Genomic DNA, 24,517 nt, shown 5'->3' on the forward strand with positions numbered 1-24,517 from the left:
AACTTACAAAGGTGTACGTAATGTGCTTCAGCCGTTTACTGTTGTTAGGTTTTGCTCTAAATGCTTTGTGCCCTTAACAAATGAATAAATGTCACAAAAACAGCTTCTTCAAACAAGGTATAACAGTAGATGTATGCTGTCACAGGCTCCTGGACAAAGAGCTGGCAAAGGTACCAATCACTGTTGGTTGTGCTGAAGTATTATTTATTACTTCTATTACTGTAGCACCTAGTCATGGCTGACAAACTAGGGGACTGTAGCCCACGCCCTGGTCTAAGAGTGGATGAACTGCAGAATTGCCACTCCCCTTGAAGCTCTGGTACTAGCCACTGTTGGACATAGATACTGGGCTAGATGGACCATTGGTTTGACGCAATATGGCAGTTTTGTTCTTACTGAGTCCTACCTCAGGAGAAGGAAAGCTTAAGGCCGGACCCCTCTGGGGGTGCACTGGGTGAGACCCCCAGGAAGGGACATTGAGAGTAACTGACAATATTTTAAAAGGGAAAAAAGGTGGGCAGAAGGAGGAAAAAAGTGACAGTGAGATCTAGTGGGCTCTAAAAGGCTCCCCCAAGACAAAATGAAAGCTTCAGTGCTAGGACACACACACACACACAAATTTTAAGTGTCCTGCAGGACATCTGCAGGGAAATGAACTAGAAGACCTAACAGGAATTTTCTATGTGAAACTTCCATGACTTTATAAATCTTCAGATTTGGACCTCACGGATATACCCTCTTGCCAACTAGTATCTCTCCCCTAGGTTCTCTGCAAATTTATTACATTACTTCTGTCCTTTTCATATTATATATACACATACATACACACACACACACGGGCTGTCAAGTGATTTAAAAAATTGATCATGATTAAACGCACATTTAAATAGAATACCATTTATTTAAATAGTTTTGGATGTTTTCTACTTTTTCAAATATATTGATTTCAATTACAACACAATACAAAGTGTACAGTGCTCACTTTATATTTACTTTGATTACAAATATTTACACTGTAAAAAAACAAGAGAAATAGTATTTTTCAATTCACCTCATACAAGTACTCTAGTACAATCTCAATCATAAAAGCTGACCTTACAAATGTAGAATTCTGTACAAAAAATAACTGCATTCAAAAATAACAGTGTAAAACTTTAGAGCCCACAAGTCCACTCAGTCCTACTTCTTGTTCAGCCACTCAGACAAACAAATTTGCTTATATTGCAGGAGATAATGCTGCCCGCTTCTTGTTTACAGTGTCACCTGAAAGTGAGAACAGACGTTTACATGGCACTGTTGTAGCCGGCGTTGCAAGATTTTTATATGCCAGATGTGCTAAAGATTTATATGCTTAAACGACCATTCCAGAGGACATGCGTCCATGCTGATGATGGGTTCTGCTCAGTAACGATCGAAAGCAGTGCAGACTGACGCATGTTCACCTTCATCATCTGAATCAGATGTGACCAGCAGAAGATTGATTTTCTTTTTTGATTATTCGAGTTCTGTAGTTTCCGCATTGGAGTGTTGCTCTTTTAAGACTTCTGAAAGCATGCTCCACACCTCGTCCCTTTCAGATTTTGAAAGGCACTTCAGATTCTTAAACCTTGGGTCAAGTGCTGTAGCTATCTTTAGAAATCTCACATTGGTACTGTCTTAAAATGAAGAACGTGCTGGGTCATCATTCGAGACAGCTATAATATGAAATACATGGCAGAATGTGGGTAAAACAGAGCAGGAGACATACTATTCTCCCCAAAGGAGTTCAGTAAAAATTTAATTATCCTTTTTTTTTTTAAATGAGTGTCATCAGCATGGAAGTATGTCCTCTGGAATGATAGTCAAAGCATGAAGAGGCATACGAATTTTTAGCATACCTGGCACATAAATACCCTGCAATGCCGGCTACAAAAGTGCCATGCAAACGCCTGTTCTCACTTTCAGGTGACATTGTAAATAAGAAGCTGGCAGCATTATCTCCCGTAATTGTAAACAAACTTGTTTGTCTTAGCAATTGGCTGAATAAGAAGTAGGACTGCGTGGACTTGTAAGCTCTATAGTTTTACATTGTTTTGTTTTTGAGTGCTGTTATGCTGCCAAAAAAAAATCTACCTTTGTAAGTTGCACTTCCACAATAAAGAGATTGCATTATGGTACTTGTATGAGGTGAACTGAAAAATACTATTTCTTTTTGTTATTTTTACAGTGCAAATATTTGTAATAAAAATAATATAAAGTGAGCACTGTACACTTTGTATTCTGTGTTGTAATTGAAATTAATATATTTCAAAAAATGTAGAAAACATCCAAAAATAGTTAATAAATTTCAATTGGTATTCCACTGTTTAACTCAAAATTAATCATGATTAATCAGTTTTAATTGCACTGTTAATCGTGTGAGTTAACTGCAATTAATCGACAGCCTTAATATATATATTATACACACACATTCCAAACAGACAGAATAGATTCTTTGATCAAAACATTTAGGGAACAAAATATATGTGGTAACATATTGAATAATACACAAGAACTTCTCTTCACTTATAAGAACTTGGCTAGTACAGCACATTGTTTCTATAGGAGGAAACAGACCCACACAAAAACATTAATCTGTAGACTACAAGGAAGGCACATATGAAATAAAATCTAACATATTTTAAAAGTTGCCCCAAAATTTAACTGCAAATGACATCCCCTTTGAATGTTAAACCTGACTTGCTTTCCCCAACTTTTTAAACAGTTAACTGGTTTTAAGTTTCTATACCTTATTCCTGTTTTTTAAACTTTTAAATGCCATGCCTAACCCCTCCAATTGCACTTTCCCAATTTTCTCCAAATTCGCCAGCCTGGCCCCCACAATGGTTATTTCTGTCCTCTTAGATCAGACCCTTTAGATTTTCCTCTACCAATCATGCGCAAGGAAGAAGTATCCACCAGTACCTCTAAACCGTTTCCACATAAATTGGTGTTCTGATTTCAGGTCCTACAGAGTCTGGGGAAGAGGGATCATTTTCAGAGGCACTGAATGTACTCATTTTCAACAGACTTCAACTGGAGTTGCTGATTCTCAGTATTTGTGGAAAGAGTCAGGCTATAAGAACCAAATTCACCACTGGCATAACAGATGCAATTATAAGTGTTTCCACAGGCTCCTAGCTTTCAAAAGCAAAAACAAAACAAAACCCCACACAATTTGAGATGAAACTTTCCCTGGTATTCTCTTCCAAAGGAGATTTTATTTTTGAAAATGTTGAGCAAAATCTCTGTTTGAAGTAGGCAATTATTTCAATTTTAAAGAATTCTAGACACTATCGCTGATCTGCCTTTTAAAAAAGACACAGATGGATTTCAAAATTTGAGTAAGAAACAGTCACCAGTAAGTAGTGAATTTACTAGCAGTGAAAAAATGTTTGACTTAGTCTTATAGCCACTGAAAAACTGTGCCCTGAGCACACATACTACAAATTTGAGTTTACTAAAGCTGTACACTATCAGACAGGCAAAGTCCATTCACTGATTACAAATGTGTGCACTTGCTGCCTCTCATCCTGAGGAAACCTTTCTACCCCATTAGTCCTCCAATCTTAATTATCTCCTGAAAGACTTCATTGGGTACATGTTCATCAGATTATATTTAATTTAACTTTTGAGGCATTAGGTTTTATGACCTAAAAGACAGAGGCTTACAGAGTCTAGAAAATGTGAACTGGTGAAAGTGAAACTGGAGTCTGATGAGTTTACATAAGTTATGGTACCATATTTCTTTTTTTTTATTAGGGTATTGCCTGGGCCACAATCAAGGATCAAGGTTCCAATGTGGTTTGCAATCACATAGCTAAAGAGTACAGCCCCTGCTCCAAAGCATTCACAATCTAATCCAGTGATACTCAGATTGAGGCTTGGGAGATGCAAGTGGTTCTTTAATGTGTCTCCTCAGACATCTTACTCAGGCAAAGTTCCCACTAACTAAATTAGGCGAGCAGGAAGCTAGTCTGTTCCTCTTGTTGGTTTGGGAGAAAAATCTCACTTCAGGCATGAGGAAGCCTGCCTTAGTCATCTTAGCCTACAAAAAAAAGCAAACTCAAAATGAGACATTGAATAAAGCTAAAAAAAATATAAAACTGCAGGTGCTCAGACATTACAGTGATACATAGGATGTAAGGGCACTACTATTAGCCCTTTAGCTCAACTTTGTTATATTAATATAAAAGAAATGTTACACTGTTTACATGAGTAGGGTAGTAAGAGTTTTAAAACCAACAATTTTGGCATTCAGGCATTTTAAATTTTTGATAGAGCAACTGGACATTAGGATTTTGTAATATGAGGGCAAGATAAAGAAAGGATATTTACAGTTCAGATTCCTATAACTGACATCATGCAATCAGTGTTTTTGAAATGCAGGGATTATGTAAAGGGTATGACAAGAGATGAAAAAAATTCTTTCCATGCCAGAGCGATTTCTCACTTAAGAGGAAGCATTTATGCTCAGGATTATCTCTAGGCCAATTTAGAACAATTGGTAGGTACAGTAAGGTACAGTATTTACAATAACATTTTACATCTGAATTAAGGAATGTGGCAGAGTTTTCAAACTAAGTTATTAGATATGATTTTGTAAAAGGCAGAATTAAAAAGGAACTGAGGCTGGGGTTGCATTTAAAGATTAATTTTCACAACAGGGCAAATGTGATGAGGAACACTAAAAACATCTGACTTCCTTGGCATTTATACTGCCTCCTTTATTAAACAGAATGTGTGACTGACCAAATGCTTCTTTTCTCAATCAGTCCTGCAATGACATCTTACTCTTCCACTAACTCTTCCAGTATCATTCTGTTATAAAAAAATAAATCATGTATTATGGACATCAATACAGAGTCAAACATGACAAGCTATGTAAGGGACAAAATCCTTTCCATTAAGGCAAACACCTGATAACGTACATTTAATCAGTGAAATCAATGAATAAATTAATAGATTCAAAAATGTTTGCTGCATGATTTCGCCTATGAAGAGGGAAGTGGCAAAGAAAGCCTTTATCGCATGCCATTAAAGATTGTGAAGCGCTTTGAGATCTATTGATGACATACCTAACTCTTATATAACTATTTCAGATTCTGAACCAGTTTTCCTGACAGAAGCAATGGTTAAGGCTACAATTTAATCATAAGTATTTTTATTAAAAAGTCATGGACAGGTCACGGGCGAAAAAAAAAACAAAAAATTACTGCCCCGACATGTCCATGATTTATATTAAAAAATACTCATGAATGAATTGGGCGGGGGGGGAAGGAATCCAGGGGCCCGCTGTGGGGGGGCCCGCTGCTGCTCCAGCCACCCCAGGACCACTGAGTCCCTGGGTCCAGCCACATCAGCTGCTCCTTGGGCGGCTGGCTGGCTGCAGAGCCATTGCAGCAGCTGATGCGGCTCGCTGCAGCGCCATTCCAGCAGCGGCCAGTGTGCCTGGCCCCGGGGTCAGCCACACTGGCTGCTGCAGAAGTCATGGAGGTTGCAGGAAGTCATGGAATTCGTGACAGACACAGAGCCCTAGCAATGGTCCATGGGCTAAAAGCCATAGAAACACAGTTTCCATTACACATTATGCTACCTGAGGTTAGGTGTCTCAAAAGTAGAAACAGGTTTGAGCAGGAGCACTTCTCTGCATGCCCAGACATGCTGCAGTGTGTGGGAGGAATCTGACCAGGAGTACTGAGAAAGCCCCTGCACAGGAGAAAAGTCCCAAACATTCCATAAGAGTGGGAAGGCAAGTGAAAAAAGTTTTACACCTTGATTTTTACACCATTTGCTTAATTAAGATATGAATTAGTTTCTTACGAATGGGGCACCTGGTTTTTGTCTTTTCAGGCGCCAGAACCCCGTGAAGTGCCCAAGAGTAGGCTGTGTGATATCCTCCCCTCAGAAATCCTTCCAGGAAAAATTCTCATGCTGCTGATTGAGCCTTTTCATGGTAGTTACAGATTAGAGACAGACCTAGCATGCTGGTGTGACTCAAAGCACCATATCCTGGCAGAATGGGTCAGTGGTTTGCGGCAGCAGCGCTAGCTCACCCTCTCAGGCTGAAAAAGCTACGTAAAGCACCTGTTAGTGTTGGCTCAATGTTTGCAGGGTTTTTCTATTGCGGGGACGGGGGAGAGACAGAGCATGCTAGAGTGCTGGACCAGAGCAAACCAAAGGTTAGGGCCTCAATTCTCCAGTGATTTCTCAGCTCAGAAGAGAGAGAACAAAGTACAAGATGAAATGAAGACACTACTACATGTAAATAAATAAGAATTAGGGCTATCAAGCGATTAAAAAAATTAATAGCAATTAATCGCACTGTTAAATGGTATTCTATTATTGCTTATTAAAAAAATTTTGGATGTTTTTCTACATTTTCAAATATATTGATTTCAATTACAACACAGAATACAGAGTGTACTTTATACTATTTTTATTACAAATATTTGCACTGTAAAAAACAAAAGAAATAGTATTTTTCATGATGAAGAGATTACACTACAGTGCTTTTATGAGGTGAATTGAAAATTGAACTTACAAATGTAGAATTGGGAACTAAAAAATAACTGCATTCAAAAATAAAACAATGTAAAACTTTAGAGCCCACAAGTCCACTCAATCCTACCTCTTTGTTCAGCCAATAGCTAAGACAAACAAGTTTTGTTTACATTTGCAGGAGATAATGCTGCCCACTTCTTGTTTACAATGTCACCTGAAAGTGAGAACAGACGTGCACATGGAACTGTTGTAGCTGGCGTCGCAAGATATTTATGTTCCAAATGCCCTAAAGATTCATATGTCCCTTCATGCTTCAACCACCATTCCAGAGGACATGCGTTCATGCTGATGACGGGTTCTGCTCGATAACAATCCAAAGCAGCGCGGACTGACGCACGTTCATTTTCATCATCTGAGTCAGATGCCACCAGCAGAAGGTTGATTTTCTTTTTTGGTGGTTTGGGTTCTGTAGTTTCTGCATCCGAGTGTTGCTCTTTTAAGAGTTCTGAAAGCATGCTCCACATCTTGTCCCTCTCAGATTTTGGAAGGCACTTCAGATTCTTAAACCTTGGGTCAAGTGCTGTAGCTATCTTTAGAAATCTCACGTTTGTACCTTCTTTGCATTTTGTCACATCTGCAGTGAAAGTGTTCTTAAAGTGAACATGTGTTGGGACATCATCAGAGACTGCTATAACATGAAATATATGGCAGAATGTGAGTAAAACTGAACAGGAGACATACAGTTGTCCCCCTAGGAGTTCAGTCACAGATTTAATTTAAAGCATTTTTTTCAAACGAGTGTCATCAGCGTGGAAGCATGTTCAGAAAAAGGCAACTAAAATGATTAGGGGTTTGGAACAGGTCCTATATGAGGAGAGATTAAAGAGGCTATGACTTTTCAGCTTGAAAAAGAGGAGTCTAAGCAGGGATATGATAGAGGTATATAAAATCATGAGTGGGGTGGAGAAAGTGAATAAGGAAAAGTTATTTATTGGTTTCCATAATATAAAAACTAGGGGCCACCAAATGAAATTAATGGGCAGCAGGTTTAAAACAAATAGGAAGTTCCTCTTCACTCAGCTCACAGTCAACCTGTGGAACTCCTTGCCTGAGGAGGTTGTGAAGGGTTTAAAAGAGAACTGGATAAATTCATGGAGGTTAAGTCCATTAATGGCTATTAGCCAGGGTGGGTAAGGAATGGTGTCCCTAGCCTCTGTTTGTTTGAGGGTGGAGATGGATGGCAGGAGAGAGATCACTTGATCATTACCTGTTAGATTCACTCCCTCTGGGGCACCTAGCATTGGCCACTGTCGGTAGACAGAATACTGGGCTAGATGCACCTTTGGTCTGACCCAGTGTGGTCATTCTTACGTTCTCTAATTGTGGCCGAAGCAAGAGGTGGCATACAAATGTTTAGCATATCTGGCACGTTAATACCTTGCATTGCTGGCTACGAAAGTGCCGTGTGAATGTCTGTTCTCACTTTCAGGTGACATTGTAAATAATAAGCGGCCAGCATTAGCTCACATAAGTGGAAACAAACTTGTATGTCTTAGCGATTAGCTGAACAATAGGACTGAGTGGACTTGTAGGCTCTAAAGTGTTACACTGTTTTTGAGTGGTTATGTAACAAAAAAATTCTACATTTGTAAGTTGCACTTTCATAAAGAGATACAGTACTTGTGAGATGAATTGAAAAATACTATTTCTTTTGAAAGAGCAGCAAAGAGTCCTGTGGCACCTTATGACTAACAGACGTATTGGAGCATAAGCTTTTGTGGGTGAATACCCACTTCGTCAGATGCATGTAGTGGAAATTTCCAGAGGCGGGTATAAATATGCAAGCAAGAAATCTGGAAGCCTGCTTTCGCCATCTCCGACTCAAAGAATACTTTCAAGATAACACTGAACAGTGTACTGATACACAGATACCCTCCCACCAACACCACAAGAAGAACTACTCCACATGGACTCCTCCTGAGGGTTGAAATGACAGTCTGGACCTATACACAGAATGTTTCTGCCGACGTGCACAGGCAGAAATTGTGGAACAACAACATCACTTGCCTCATAACTTAAGTCGTGCAGAATGCAATGCCATCCACAGCCTCAGAAACAACCCTGACATTATAATCGAAGAGGCTGATAAAGGAGGTGCTGTTGTCATCGTTAACAGGTCTGACTACCAAAAGGAGGTTGCCAGATAACCCTCCAATACCAAATTCTACAAGCCACTTTCCTCAGATCCCACTGAGGAACACACTAAGAAACTGCACCATCTACTCAGGACACTCCCTACACTAACACAGGAACAAATCAACATAGATAGAATAGCCCCGGTTGGGGCTCTAAAGGTACTACCCAAAATCCACAAACCCGGAAATCCTGGATGCCCCATCATCTCGGGCATTGGCACTCTCACTGAAGGACTGTCTGGATATGTGGACTCTCTACTCATACCCTACACCACCAGAACTCCCAGCTGTCTCCATGACACCACTGATTTCTTGAGAAAACTAGAATGCATTGGTGATCTTCCAGAAAACACCATCCTAGCCCCAATGGATGTAGAGGCTCTCTACACAAACATCCCAGACGCAGATGGAATACAAGCTGTCAGGAACAGTATCCCTGATGATGCCACAGCACAACTGGTTGCTGAGCTCTGTAACTTTATCCTTATGCACAATTATTACAAATTTGGTGACAATATATACCTCCAGACTAGTGGCACTGCTATGGGCACCCACATGGCCCCACAATATGCCAACATTTTTATGGCTGACCTGGAACAACGCTTCCTCAGCTCTCATCCACTCACGCCCCTTCTCTACCTATGCTACATTGATGACATCATCATCACCATCATCATCTGGACCCATGGGAAGGAAACTCTGGAAGAATTCCATCATGATTTCAACAGCTTCCACCCCACCATCAACCTCAGCCTGGACCAATCTACAGGGGAGGTCAACTTCCTAGACACCACGGTGCAAATAAGCGACGGTCACGTTAACACCACTCTATACCGAAAACTCACCAACCGCTACGCCTACCTTCATGCCTCCAGCTTCCATCCCGGACACACCACACGATCCATTATCTACAGTCAAGCACTGAGGTACAACCACATTTGCTCCAATCCCTCAGACAGAGACCAACACCTACAAGATCTTCACCAAGCACACTCAAAACTACGATACCCACAGGAGGAAATAAGGAAACAGATTAACAGAGTCAGACATGTACCCAGAAGCCTCCTGCTGCGAGACAAGCCCAAAAAAGAGACCAACACAACTCCACTGGCCATCACATACAGTCCTCAGCTAAAACCTGAGTTATGAGGAGAGGCTGAGGGAGCTGGGATTGTTTAGCCTGCAGAAGAGAAGAATGAGGGGGGATTTGATAGCTGCTTTCAACTACCTGAAAGGGGGTTCCAAAGAGGATGGCTCTAGACTGTTCTCAATGGTAGCAGATGACAGAACGAGGAGTAATGGTCTCAAGCTGCAGTGGGGGAGGTTTAGATTGGATATTAGGAAAAACTTTTTCACTAAGAGGGTGGTGAAACACTGGAATGCGTTACCTAGGGAGGTGGTAGAATCTCCTTCCTTAGAGGTTTTTAAGGTCAGGCTTGACAAAGCCCTGGCTGGGATGATTTAACTGGGAATTGGTCCTGCTTCGAGCAGGGGGTTGGACTAGATGACCTTCTGGGGTCCCTTCCAACCCTTATATTCTATGATTCTATGAACCTCTCCAACGCATCATCAGTGATCTACAACCCGTCCTGGACAACAATCCCTCACTTTCACAGGCCCTGGGAGGCAGGCCAGTCCTCGCCCACAGAAAACCCGCCAACCTGAAGCATATTCTCACCATCAACGACACAACAGACCATAGTAACTCTAACTCAGGAACCAATCCATGCAACAAACCTCGATGCCAACTCTGCCCACATACCTACACCAGCAACACCATCACGGACCTAACCAGATCAGCCACACCATCACCGCTTCATTCACCTGTATGTCCACCAATGTAATATACGCCATCATGTGCCAGCAATGCCCCTCTGCTATGTACATCGGCCAAACTGGACAGTCCCTACGTAAAAGGATAAATGGACACAAATCAGATATTAGGAATGGCAATATACAAAAACCTGTAGGAGAAAACGTCAATCTCCTGGGACACACCATAGCAGATTTAAAAGGTAGCCATCCTGCAGCAAAAAAACTTCAGGACCAGACAAAACTGCCGATTTTACAGATCCAGACTAACATGGCTACCCCTCTGATACTATTTCTTTTGTTTATCATTTTTACAGTGCAAATATTTGTAATAAAAATATAAAGTGAGCACTGTACACTTTGTATTCTGTGATGTAACTGAAATCAGTATAGTTGAAAATATAGAAAAACATCCAAATATATTTAATAGATTTCAATTGGTATTTTATTGTTTAACAATTCAATTAAAACTGTGATTAATTGTGATTAATTTTTTTAATCGTGATTAAAGTTAAATTGCATTAGTTTAACTATGATTAATCAACAGCCCTAATAAAAATTAGAGTTATAAAACAAAGTAGTCCTGAGAAACAGAACCATCAACTTGTTCCACTATCAGAAAAACAATTTTTGGTGGGCTCAGGTGAAGAGCAGGGGTTACCACAGCACCACCACTGTATCGTCTCCAAATTCCACAGGTGACAGGCATTACCCATTTGTTCTAACAAGAAGAATAAAGGTGTTCAGAAGAATACATGGACTCGGGAGCATCCTGTGAAAGAGAAGTGTAATCACAATGGCCCTCAGCTACATCCTCTCAGACATAATCCTGAAACAGAAATAATTCTGGTATTTCTTAATCTGAGCGCTTGAGTTTGCAATGCTCTTGACAGCTTTTTGCAACAGAATTTCCTAGATTCTTTAAAAGGAAACAAATTTTGTCATGTGCAACTGTAATGACATCCTGCATGCATCATCAGCAGGGACTGAATCCAGAATATTCAAGTTCACATTAGAGACCTATCACTATCATTTCAGCTAAAGGAGTAGCTAGTAGCAGTAGTAGGTGATCAGCAGCTGTGGTCATGACCTACACTGCCAGTTGTTTACACAACTATTTGCTACACAGCAGTATAATAGCTGCAGTGAGGATTCCAAGATTCTATTCCTAGCACAGAGGGAAGAGTATGTCTTCGAAAGTGATTAAAACAAAGTTTGGCATCATAGCCAAGCACATAGATTTGACACATTCATTCTGAAAGGCAATGTTGCTACACGGATGAGACCGGGGTCTGTCATTATATTCAGTCTGAATTCTATTCCCACATATGCAAAAAATGGCCTTATGCAACTTCTCAATTACCCTATCTGCAAAATGGGAAGCAGTGTAACTGTCTGCCTCTTCTGGTACGATTAGGAGGCCTTTCTCAATAACAAATTATTGTGAATAGAAATATTAACACCACTCAATGAAAGATTTTAAACTTGAACTGAGAACTTTTTTAGTTCTCAGCAATTGATACCCTCCCCTAAACTTGGAGATATTTTGATGGGGGAGGACAGGCAATCAGCTCAACAAGGCATGAGCATATGCCAGGTACAGCTGGAATAATAAACATTAAGGAGCTGGTGTAGAACAAGTTCTACTGAGTATTGTAAATAGTGATTTCTGTGGTTTACAATTTACCAAGCCTGGATAGATTTTCGCAGGAACAGTGAAAGGCCTCAGATTTACCCTCACCTCTGCCCCAACCCACCATACTGCAACTTCCTACTCTAAACCATGGATGTGTGAAAGTCATTCTAAATAAAAACAACGAGGATTCTGGTGGCACCTTAAAGACTAACAGATTTGGGCATAAGCCTCCATGGGTAAAAAAGCCTACTTCTTCAGATGCATGGAGTGAAAATTACAGATGCAGGAATATACTGATACATGAAGAGAAGGGAGTTACCTTACAAGTGGAGAACAAGTGTTGACAAGGTCAATTCAGTCAGGGTGGATGTGGTCCATTCCCAATAACTGATGAGGTGTCAATACCCTGATAGCTGTAATCAATACTGTCTCACAATCAATAAATACAAATTTATCTTGAGTTAAAGATTTTTCTTAAAGACACAATTAGCTGAAAATATGAATGTAATGTCCTTCTAAAACAAATGAACCATAAAGGATGCAGTCTAAACATTTGAAGATTTTTATCTGGGTATACTATCTAGCTAAAATAGTGAAAAACCTTTGAATCTTGTTCTAATAAAAGTCCTTTTAAAATCAGTACAATTTGATTTTCATCTATGAACACATTAAAAAATGTTCAAGCTGAAAAGTATTTAGCTTCATTGGTAAACTGAGTATTGAACAATGTAAAAACTGTTCTATATTAACCATATATTTGTGGTTCACTGTAACAATATGAAAGACAATTTCCAACCATACTAAAGAGTATATGCTTAATGGAAAATATACTATTGACTAGTTTTCCTGATCCCCCACTTTCCATTTTCTTCTCGCTTGATCCTCAAATCTCAGCTTCTCATTTATATACTCTCAACAATTCCAAGCAGCCATAGTATTCAAGTGGCATTTCCTAGAAGCATTACTCTCCCATGTCAGACACAAAGGAGCAAACCCTCTAGGAACAGCTCAGCATAACCAGAGTACACACTTAAACAATATTAGTAGGGAAAGAATAAGTTAAAACTCGTTTGTTAAAATTAAACAATTAAGATAAAATAGAAAATGGGGCATAAAGAATAGATTCTTCGATAAACTTTCAAATTCTCCAGAGCAAGTGTGTGACTGGACTTCTTACATACATGGAATCATGGAACATTAAAGTTGGAAGAGACCTCAGAAGGTCACTTAGCCCAATCCCCTGCTCAAAGCAGAGCCACCACCAACTAAATCATCCCAGCCAGGACTTTGTTAAGCCAGGCCTTAAAAACCTTTAAGGTTGGAGATTCCACCACCGCCCTAGGTAACCCATTCCAGTGCTACACCACCCTCCTAGTGAAATAATGTTTCCTTATGTCCAACCTAGACCACCCCCACTGCAACTTGAGACTATTGCTCCTTGTTCTGTCATCTGCCACCACTGAGAACAGCCTACCTCCATCCTCTTTGGAACCCCCTTTCAGGTAGCTGAAGGCTGCTATCAAATCCCCCCTCACTTCTCTTCTGCAGGCTAAATAAACACAGTTCCCTCAGCCTCTCCTCACAAGTCATGTGCCAAAGCCCCCTACTCATTTTCAGTGCCCTCCGCTGGACTCTCTCCAATTTGTCCACATCCTTTCTGTAGTGGAGGACCCAAAATTGGAAGCAATACTCCAGATGTGGCGTCATGAGTGCTAAATAGAGGGGAATAATCGCTTCCCCTCAATCTGCTGGCAATGCTCCTACTAATGCAGCCCAATATACAGTTATCCTTCTTGCAACAAGGCCACACTGCTGACTCATATCCAGCTTTTCGTCCACTGTAATCCCCAGGTCCTTTTCTGCAGACCTGCCGCTTAGCCAGTTGGTCCCCAGCCGTAGGAGTGCATGGGATTCTTCCCTCCTGAGTGCAGGACTCTGCACTTGTCCTTGTTGAACCTCATCAGATTTCTTTTGCCTCAATCCTCCAGTTTGTCTAGGTCGCTCTGGAGCCTATCCCTACCCTCCAGTGTATCTACCGGTTCCCTCAGCTTAGTGTCATCTGCGAACTTGCTGAGGGTGCAATCCATTCCATCATCCAGATCATTAATGAAGATGTTGAACAAAACCAGCCCCAGGTCCCATCTTTGGGGCACTCCACTTAATATCGGTGGCCAACTAGACATCGAGATGTTGATCACTACCCGTTGAACCAGACAATCTAGCCAACTTTCTATCCACCTTATAGTCCATTAATCCAATCCATACTTTTTTAAACCTGCTGGCAAGAATACCGTGGGAGACTGTATCAAAAGCTTTACTAAAGTCAAGATATATCATGTCCACTGCTTTCCCGATATCCACAGAGCCAGTTATCTCATCATAGAAGACAATCAGGTTTCAGGCGTGACTTGCTCTTGGTGAATCCATGTTGATGGTTCCTGATCACCTCTCTCTCCTCCAAGTGCTTCAAAATGGATTCCTTGAAGACTCGCTCCATGATTTTTCCAGGGACTGAGGTGCGGCTGACTGGTTTGTAGTTCCCCGGATTCTCCTCCTTCCCTTTTTTAAAGATGGGCACTATATTTGCCTTTTTCCAATCATCCGGGACCTCCCCCAATCGCCACCAGTTTTTAAATATAATAGCCAACGGCTCTGTAATCACATCAGCAAATTCCCTTTGCACCCTCGGATGCATTAGATCCAGCCCCATGGACCTGTGCATGTCCAGCTTTTCTAAATAGTTCTTAGCCTGTTCTTTCACCACTGACTGCTGCTCACCTCCTTTGGGTGGATGCAACTTAAAATAGTATAAGGTTCAAGGTGGCGAGAGGGAGAGATGCTATGGTGCAAATACATAGGACAAGTGCCCTTAATGAGAGGAAACTAGAAGACTGTTAAATCTAGCCTCAAATTACATACCACCCATTTACCCTATGCTGGTTTGATGTGGCTGTATACGCCTCTATTTAAAATAAAAATAACTAATCTGCGCAACTTCTGCAAAGTCTCATGATGACCTTCCAGTTAAAGAATACTTCTTGGTAATACAGCACAACCAAACGGTAACTGAATAGGTTATATTTGTAAATGCCTCTGCAAAAGCTGAATAAGAACAAAATAGGTCATTTTCTTGTTCAATTTTTGAACTTCTATCAACAATTGCACATACTATTAAATATGTATGTACCAAAAAATACAGACCATGAGATCTGTATAAGTTTTTACTTAATTATTACACTAACTCACAAATATTTCAATGCAATTATATGCTGCCCACATTTTCAGGAATTAGGCCTTTCAGCTTCCCCTTTTCAACACATGTTCAAAGAATTTAGCATTATTAGACTGTCATAAATGAGTTAAGGTTTTTGGCAGGCAGTGTGCTGTAATAGCTTTGAATTTCCCTTAAGTGCATACTGTAGATGACTTATTTTAACAAGAATTATCACTATCCTGTGGCTCAGACAAAATCTAAACTCTTACTTCCTTTGTATCACCAACAGGCCAAGTAAAGGGCAATTTTTTCTTACATGCAATATTTACTGAAGGTAAAATTAAGATGCATTCTGAGATACATGTATTGACCATGCTTCTGATCCAAGCTGTTAATTATTAAACCCCTCTAAAGTAGTGCAAGACTTTCTCCATGTTTCAGCTACATATTGTGTTTTATTTCTCTGTCAGATAATCTACAGTAGTGTATTTCCTTTTTTATTAAACTATTTTGTCTGACTACAGGAAAAGGAAGGTCTTTTCTTTGATCTTTCTCAGGGACAATTCCAATTTCCTATGACAGAAAACTTAACTGTATTTTAAAAATTATTCTAGTTCCATATTGCACTTAGGATAGTCAAACTATTTCTGTAATATTCATTAGATTTAGTGTAGAAAGTGCCATGAGCAGGAGAAGAGTGATTTTCTTGTAATGTTTCCTGCACTGATTGTACCATGAACCTACTTTCTGGTACTTTAGTATAGAGCTGAATTGAATCAATCTTCCAAAAGAATTTGAGTGATTAGAGTCGTTTCAAATTACTTATCAAAAAAGCAGTGTTCATTACTGATAGCTCGAGACAATGAAAGCACTAAAACTCGATTACACAGATGGATTACACAGATTTACACTGAGGATTGGATATCAGAATAATATCTTGCCATGACAAATTGATCAATGAAGGTAGGTAACGTCTAATGCTAGCATATTTCCTATACCTACTTTGACACTATACCTTTGACACATATTTCCTATACCTACTTTGACACTATAGTCCCACTCTGCATAAAAGTGAACAGAAAAGGAAAAGTTGTGCAAGGGGGAAGATAGTGTTGCAGCATCTTCCTCGCTGCACCAGTGAGGAAGAGAGGAGCTCAAATAAGCGGGCAGAGATCCAGGTATTGGTAAGATCCAGGTATTGGTAAGCCTCATAGATCCACTCCAGTCACATGGATGGTTCTCAGTCAAGTCTTTTCAGACCACTTCTCCACCTCAAAGAACAGCATCATGGCCAGCCTGTTTGTTGTGTCACATTTGGCTCCACCGCTACAGCTACGCTTTGACATTCCTGGTGACACTCAAGGTGGATGGAGACCTTGAAAGGTGAACAACATTCTTCAAGAACATTGGGGATTGGTCCTGCTTTGAGAAGGGGGTTGGACTAGATGACCTCCTTAGGTCCCTTCCAATCCTGATATTCTATGAAGAGACAAATTAATGCTCTAACCATGTTATACATTCTGGGGTTGTTTCGTGTTTCTAAACTGTCAGTATAGCCAGGGTGACATGCCACTTTGGTCTAGTTTACACTAGAAAGGGTTTTTCGGTATAGTTATACCACCAAACCTTCCTAGTGGAGATTCTTGCCTACATGGTTGGTTGGTTGGTTAGTTAGTTAGTGCGTGGCAAGCCAGGGTCTGAATGTACAGCGCACTAACTTGACATGCACTGACTGGCTGTGTGGACCCTGGTACTGTGCACAACAGAACTTTTAGTGAGTGGTAGCAGGGTCCATAAGGCCAGTCAGTGCACGGCAGGCTAATACACTGTATATTCACAGCCCCACTTGCAAAGCACTAACTAGCTGCGCAGATAAGCCCGCAGCTTATCCTGGCATAGTTTATACCAGTTCCCAAACAATATAAGCTATACTGGCAAAAGGACTCTTTCCTCACCCTAGTTATTTTGCCAGAATAACTGTCTACATTAGGGTTTGTTTTTTGCCAATGTAAAAGTGTGGTAAAGAATCAATTATACCAGCAAAAATTTCTCATCTAGACCTGACCTTAATGGCTTCTGCCAAACACCTCCCTCCACCTTTTTCCCCAGATAGATACTGTGACAGGATAAGGAAATGAAAAGATATCCTGTGCAGCTTTATTTCCCACTCAGTGTGGGCCTCTCACTCCATTACTGTGGAACTGAGGTGGCTTTGCTCCCCTTAGTACCATACACCACAGAGAATCACACAACAGCATTCATCCCATTCTAACGTATAGTCTTTTAAGCTACTCCACACAGTTCATTTCAGTACAACAGAGAACAATCTTGTTAATAATGACAAAGAAAATGACAAGAAGCTACTATGTACTCTCCATCCCCCAATCTACCTTCATTCTATATTTTAAAGTCTCTACCACAATTGCGAGATATATATTATGGAAAACAGTTTCTTAATTTAGGATTTCTATCCCATATACTTGTGAAGACAATCTTGAAACTATGAACCAAGAAGCAATGGTCTCAAGTTGCAGTGGGGGAGGTCTAAATTGGAGATTAGGAAACACTATTTCACTAGGAGGGTGCTGAAGTACTGGAATGGGTTACCTAGGGAGGTGGTGGAATCTCCATCCTTAGAGGTTTTTAAGGCCCGGCTTGACAAAGCCCTGGCTGGGATGATTTCGTTGGTGTTGGTCCTGCTTTGAGCAGGGGGTTGGACTAGATGACTTCCTGAGGTCTCCTCCAACTCTAATATTCTATGATTCTAAGTGTAAATCAATGTAGTGTTCATCTTCCCGAGTCTGTCTGTACACAGTCAAAGAACAATGTGAGGGTGAACTGCCCAATTCATCTCAATCAGTTGTCACATTTGACACCCCAAAGATGACAGTTTGCATGTCAATATTGTTAGCTGTTTCACTGTTGATCATGTTAGCAGACTTACACCTAATATGCTTACCCCACAATCATAAGCCACCTCCCACCCATCCATAGGAACCAAAAGCCCAACCCATCTGCCTAAATTTCTGGTTTCTTCACTGACATCTACAATACAAAAAGAAAAGGAGTACTTGTGGCACCTTAGAGACTAACCAATTTATTTGAGCATGAGCTTTCGTGAGCTACAGCTCACTTCATCAGATGCATACCGTGGAAACCACAATACAAGTCTTAACATGCTGAAACTGTGGGATAGTGGAAGATCAACTTAATTTAATATGAAAACCCAAATAACCCCAGGGCTATTTTACTGTTATTCATTTTCATAACTAAAAACCTCAGTTTAAACGAGGCTTCCAAAAGAAGTTCCAGTTTGCTACAACAGAGTGCCACAGAATCCAGAAATCTTGCTACAGTTCACACAGGGTGCCTTGTCTTCTCACTGATGCATAAGCCATTTAAGCTGCTGTGGTCTTTTTGTATAATGCAGGCCTGGTTTTAGCTTTAGATGCAACTACATGCTGTGCATGAACTCGTACCTACAAAGCATACGTGCTCATGTGAGATTAGAATCTGGTGCACTATATTCCAGATGTATAGTTTTATTTTTGTAGACACACATTTTTTGGAACTGCCAGTTTTAACACAGGGTAGGTTAGATTCTAAAAATGAATACTGAGAGAAGATTGCGCACACAAGTAAAATACTGCTACATCCTGGATGTAATGTTTAACGGACGTACTCATAACACTCCTAGATGCACAGCAACAGTAGCTAGAAACTCTTACCATCTTTGGCTGACCAGGAGGTTGCACCTCTTCCTATTGAATGGGGACTCAAGTACAGTGATCCATGTATTCCTCACTTCTAGGCAGAAATGGTGCCATGCACTACACCTAGGAATGAGAACGTTCAAGCTGATGCAACACTTTTTACAAAGCAATACGTGAAGAAGGCTCACCAGACATGCGTGTAGTGTGGAGCACCAGGACTGGTCCACTACCAGATTCAATCTGAGGCCTGGAAATTGATTTTCATGGTGTTCAAGTGGAGTGGACCATCTCTCTGTCACCTGACATGACATCCACAGTCATCACCAGGATACTGGAGTGGGCAGTGCCAGCACAAGATTCACAAGATATATATATATGCACACACAAGATAGACAGAGCTGAACCATGATGAATGTAAAAGATATGGGGAACTTCCAACATATGGATATTACTTTCTTAGACAGAGGAGGACTGAAATGTGACAGATTCTTTCAGTTCTACGCTTGCAATGGAGGAAAAAGTTATTAAAATAGGAAAAAGAAAGGAAGGTAGACAAAATTCCATACCTCAAGTTCCACATATCTTCCCTGTTCCAGTTGGACCTGGTATTCTGCTCTATTACAGCAACTATCCACTTCAGTGAATAGCACGTTCTGTTGGCCAAGCCTCTTATAAAGCACAATATTTTTTCAGTCGTGATGCTTGATTTTTAATATTTTCCTATTCATACACAGCACATTAAGAAAGCTATTAAAAATGTACCACTACAGAAAAACAATTACCTAAAGGCATAAGCTTTAGAAAGCAATCATTGTCAGCCCTCTGCAACACAGCAAGAGCACCGTGCATCTGGAACAGGGAAAAAAAGGAAACATGACAAAGGGATGTTTTTTATTGATTTAAACCAAACATTTAATGTATCTTACACACAGCAACAGAAGGCTCCAGAGTCGACACAGCTCATTCAAATTGAAAATGTGTAACTGTACAGAAAATAACGCTTAAACCATTCCAAAAACTACATACGATGACCGTAAACATGGAATAAAATATCCAGAATCTTGTTATCCTTGTACAATATGTATATTTATGATACGAAACTGATGTTTGTTTACACAGAGATGTGCACCTATTTACCTAAATTGTTTTTAAACTAATTTTAATTACACCCGTACAACACGAGTATAGACCAGGCTTAAGATCATGCTCGCTGTCAAAAAGGGGGAAAAAAAAATAAACTAGAGTTATAAAAAATCCACTTGTTTATGTCATAGAGAGGAGTAGGAAAATGTACATGATGTATAGAGGGAATTAAACAAGTTATTTCTGCAGAAATGAATATTTTATTTCACCGATTTTTCAGGGCATATGGTTGGAAAGACAACCTTCTGAAAAATATATGGACATAACACCGTCTTTTTGAATGCAGAGAGTTGTTCTAGTGCCCCGTTGCTGCTCAGAGCTTCCCAAGTAGCAGCAGCAGCATGAAGCTGAGAACGCCATAATTCAGGGCAGTGGTGAAATTAAGAACGGTCAGTTTCATTTTGCTCCCGGTTTGGAAAGCAACAATGGTCTTGGTTTAAAGAATAAGCATTTGCTAACATGATCGTATGAGGTATCACATTTTCCCTACATTTAGAATATAGTATTCCCAACCCCAAAGGTTTAAAAATAGTAAGGTTTTTGTTTTGTTTTTTTTAAATTAAACATGTTTTTGGACTGTCTTTGGATTTTTTAGCTCTTCCTACTCCCCAAAACATAAACAGGCTCTGATATTAGTGGAAGGGATGAGAAAAAAGTTCTCCCATTTTAACAGCCACTGAGCTCCATCGCCAAAACAAAGTCCCGGGACAGCACTTTGGTAGGAAACCCAGCAACCTCCCCAGGAACTGGATGAGGGCTGGACTTTTCACTAGAGCCCTTTGACCTCACTGGTGCCACTCCACCCCAATAAACATCCTCCTATTGTACTAAACCCATCCAGGGCTACTTCTGCCCCCTATCCCTGCCCTTCGGTGCAACTGGACTGCCAGGGTGGACACACACCAGCCCGTGTCCCGGTCATGTGAGCTTGGGAAAGAAAAAACTCCTGTGTGAATCTAGGCTGGGAACTAAGGGTATGGCTGCACTGCAGAATTAACCCTGGTGATCCACTCTCAAGTCTGAACACCTGAGTTGGCCTAGCCTGGTTGTTAGCAACCACACAGCAAAGCCACATCTGAGTTAGTCTATCACTGGTGCTGTGCTCATCCTTGTCTTTTGCTAGGACTTCTGGGGACCCATCTCACAGCTCTCTGTGCTACAATAAGCTGAGCTGCTTCATGTTTCTTTCACAGTGAACTGCAGGAGAACTTACCTGTCCTCCTAGGCACACAGGGGAATTGTGGGAAGGTACTGGAGGACTATAGGCACTCATGAGACTTAGCCTGTGTCCCCAAGTAAAAGTGGCACCTAACTCTAGGCTATATATCCAGGCAGACCTGTTAGCCCAGGTTTAAAACATCACTAAACACCGGTGACAGGGTTTCATATGTGGACAGACACGGGGTTAAGGACAACACTCAAGTTAACTGCAGTGAAGACATGTAGAGACTCAACTGGAAGGAGCAGACAAAAAGCAGTTGCAGCAGGGATCTCTGCACACTGATGTCCAACTTCTGCCTACTACCTTCCATACTACTTTTTCCTTCCCTCCCTCTTACTCCCCTCCTCCGTTCACCTTCTCTCGAAGCTCGAAGAAATTTGAACAATATAAAAATCAAAATAGCACACATGAAATAGATTAAAAACTGGCTAACAGATAGGTCTCAAACATAATGGGAAATGGGAAATCACCCTTGAATGGGTGAGTTTCTTGTGAGGGCCCACAGGGATCAGTTCTTGATCCTGTGCTATTTAAAACATTTATCAATGACCTAGAAGAAAAACAAAATTGCTGGCAAAGCTTGCAAATGACAAAGATCGGGAGAGTGGTATAATGCAGAGAACACATCACCAATACAGAGTGATCTGGATGCAGGTAAACAACATGGTGTTTTAATACAGCAAATGTAAAGTCATATCTAGGAACAAAGTATGCGGGCCATACTTACAGGATAAGGGACTCCATCCTGAGAAGCAGTGACTCTGAAAAACACTTGGGGTTCATGGTGGATAATCAGCTGAACATAAGCCCCCAGTGAGAAGCTTTGGCCAAAAGGGCTAATGTGATTATATTCACTATTTCTTCATCCAAGAAAGTAGGAGAGGTTAACTCTGTATTTGTCTTTTCTGAAGGCTGTAAACTTTTTGGGGCAGGGACTTCCTCGTACTAGCAAAATGCATGCCTCAGTCTCAGTCGGGTCTCTAGACTCTAGTATGTAACTACTTAGATTCACCTCAGAAATTTAAAATAACTCAAACAGGGCAACACAACAAACCAATATTTCATGGATCTGGCCAATGTTTTGTTAACAGTCCTTCCTTGTTATCTTTTATAGGCTTGGGCTGCCCTAAAAGGGCATTCTATTCTCTCTTCTCTGCTAAATCCATTCCCAGCAGTGTTCAGTGCAATAAACCATACCCACTGAAGAGGGCGACAGTATATTTTATATCCAGCAAGACAATAGATAAATCATGATCTCCAAAAATTCCAACTCACTATACGTTTTTTTAATCTGATAAGAACAAGTCAACTTTGGGAAGTGTGCAGTACCTTTTCATTTCAAGTTCTTACCAAACCAAAAGTAAAAGAAAGCATGCTCACAGCAAGTCTGCATCCTTGAAACTTCAGGAAAGAATTCAGTACCAATACTTTCAGAATTGGTAAGGGGTTTCCCCTTCTACTCAAGAAATAGGAAAAGAAAAACAGTAACTAGATTTTGGAAAATATTGCCCCCAGGTTTCCTGCACATTTCACCAAATTCACTGAAATTGAAGTGAACCTACTGTAAGGTTAAAATATTTTAATCAATTTTTAAGAGGCTATTTAAAAATGTGCAAAGCTGTGTAGTGAATGGGTAACTAACGTTAAATGTGTTTAAAAGATGAAGTTGTTTTATAAAAGCTCCACACTGCATATAAAATCAAATTTCAATGGCATAAATAACATTAAAATAAAATAAAAACCAGAAATTCATTAAGCTCTACTCAAGAATAATCAGAGAAAAGGCTGTTTTTCCCACTTCGACAATATATAATATGGAGACAATTTGACAAAGCTAAAAACTAGTCTTCCCACAAATCAGAAACAATATCTATAAGAATTGAATATCCACAATCAAAGAAAAATCATTTTTAATCTGCTATTAAAAATTTGTTTCTCTGATAACCTAACCATTTCATTAAGATACTTCCACAGATGAAAGTTGCGTATCAGTCAGCAAAGATGATAAAAACAGATAAAAAGTACTGAAGTCTGCTCAATAAAATAAGAGGACATCATCAGATTCACTGATTATGGATTTGTGGAGAATGAGCTAGCTTATTTTTCTACACTATAGAGGAATGTGTGCTGCTGTGTATCAGAGCAGAAGTGAGCCCTAAAAACACATATGCATAAGGGGAGGTGGGAGGGAAACAGTTTTAAATTTTCCTATGGTGAATCTTTTGTCTATTGTACATACAAAGGTGTCTTGTTTATATTTTATGTCCTGATACTACTAAAATCAAAAGACCAAGACATAAGACTTGCATTAGGAAGCAATTACTGTCATTTATACCAAACGTGGGAGACACTTTCTAAAATGACAGTCACCCCAAAAATTTACAACATCCAGTATCTTCATTAAGCATAATCATCCTCTGAACACACTTTTGTGTTTGCTTGACCAGTAATGTCTGGATGTTTTAATTACCCCACTACGTTCTTCACCATTTGTCAATTATCTTTAACAAATACAAAAACATTTTCAAAACATGTCTGAGCATGTTCAACTCCTACAGCCCTAAAAATCTAAGATGAGCACTAGAATTCTGCCAATACACACACACACACACCCTCTTGCTTCCAGCCAAATTTACATTCAGAGTAATTTAAAATTTCCTAAATGCTCCAGATCGGCACACTCATCAGCTTTGCCACACAAAATACTGATAATCGCAAAAAGAGTTTGGATTATATTTAAATATTCCTCCACACGCCGCAAATCATCTTTCTCTGGTCAACAGCCATAGTACATAGCATAGTAGCTATGACCCCTACATTTGAGGTGGCGTGATCAAAGGAGGTCTGGCCAGACTTGGAAAAACATTTCCACTGAGAATGGACATACTGCCTGTCAAAAGGTTATTCCCACTGCGTACAGGGAGCAGCTCATATTACTCCAGTGTAACATGAAAGTGCAAAATCTAGCCGTAGTAATCCACATACATGTTTTTCTTTCCAAAAGGGCATATGGGAGACACTGACTAGAACAGAACATCCGTATTATCATTTGAAGGGGGA

At 40.2% G+C, this 24,517-nt stretch overlaps 1 protein-coding gene across 7 annotated transcripts in view; it reads right to left on the reverse strand.

Moving 5' to 3' along the window:
* The window catches only part of ARL15 (ARF like GTPase 15), a 334,819-nt gene that overhangs the window by 220,464 nt on the left and 89,838 nt on the right, over positions 1-24,517 (reverse strand). Inside the window, exon 2 of one of the 7 annotated variants that reach the window (XM_048851826.2) lies at positions 19,108-19,215. The exons of the other annotated variants lie outside the window; for them this stretch is intronic. Coding sequence (XP_048707783.1) covers positions 19,108-19,110 — 3 coding nt within the window. The 5' untranslated portion in view covers positions 19,111-19,215. The remainder of the gene's footprint in view (positions 1-19,107; positions 19,216-24,517) is intronic. 7 annotated transcript variants of the gene reach the window in all.

The sequence above is a fragment of the Caretta caretta genome, chromosome 5 (genome assembly GCF_965140235.1).
Source record: "Caretta caretta isolate rCarCar2 chromosome 5, rCarCar1.hap1, whole genome shotgun sequence".
NCBI lineage: Eukaryota > Metazoa > Chordata > Testudines > Cheloniidae > Caretta > Caretta caretta.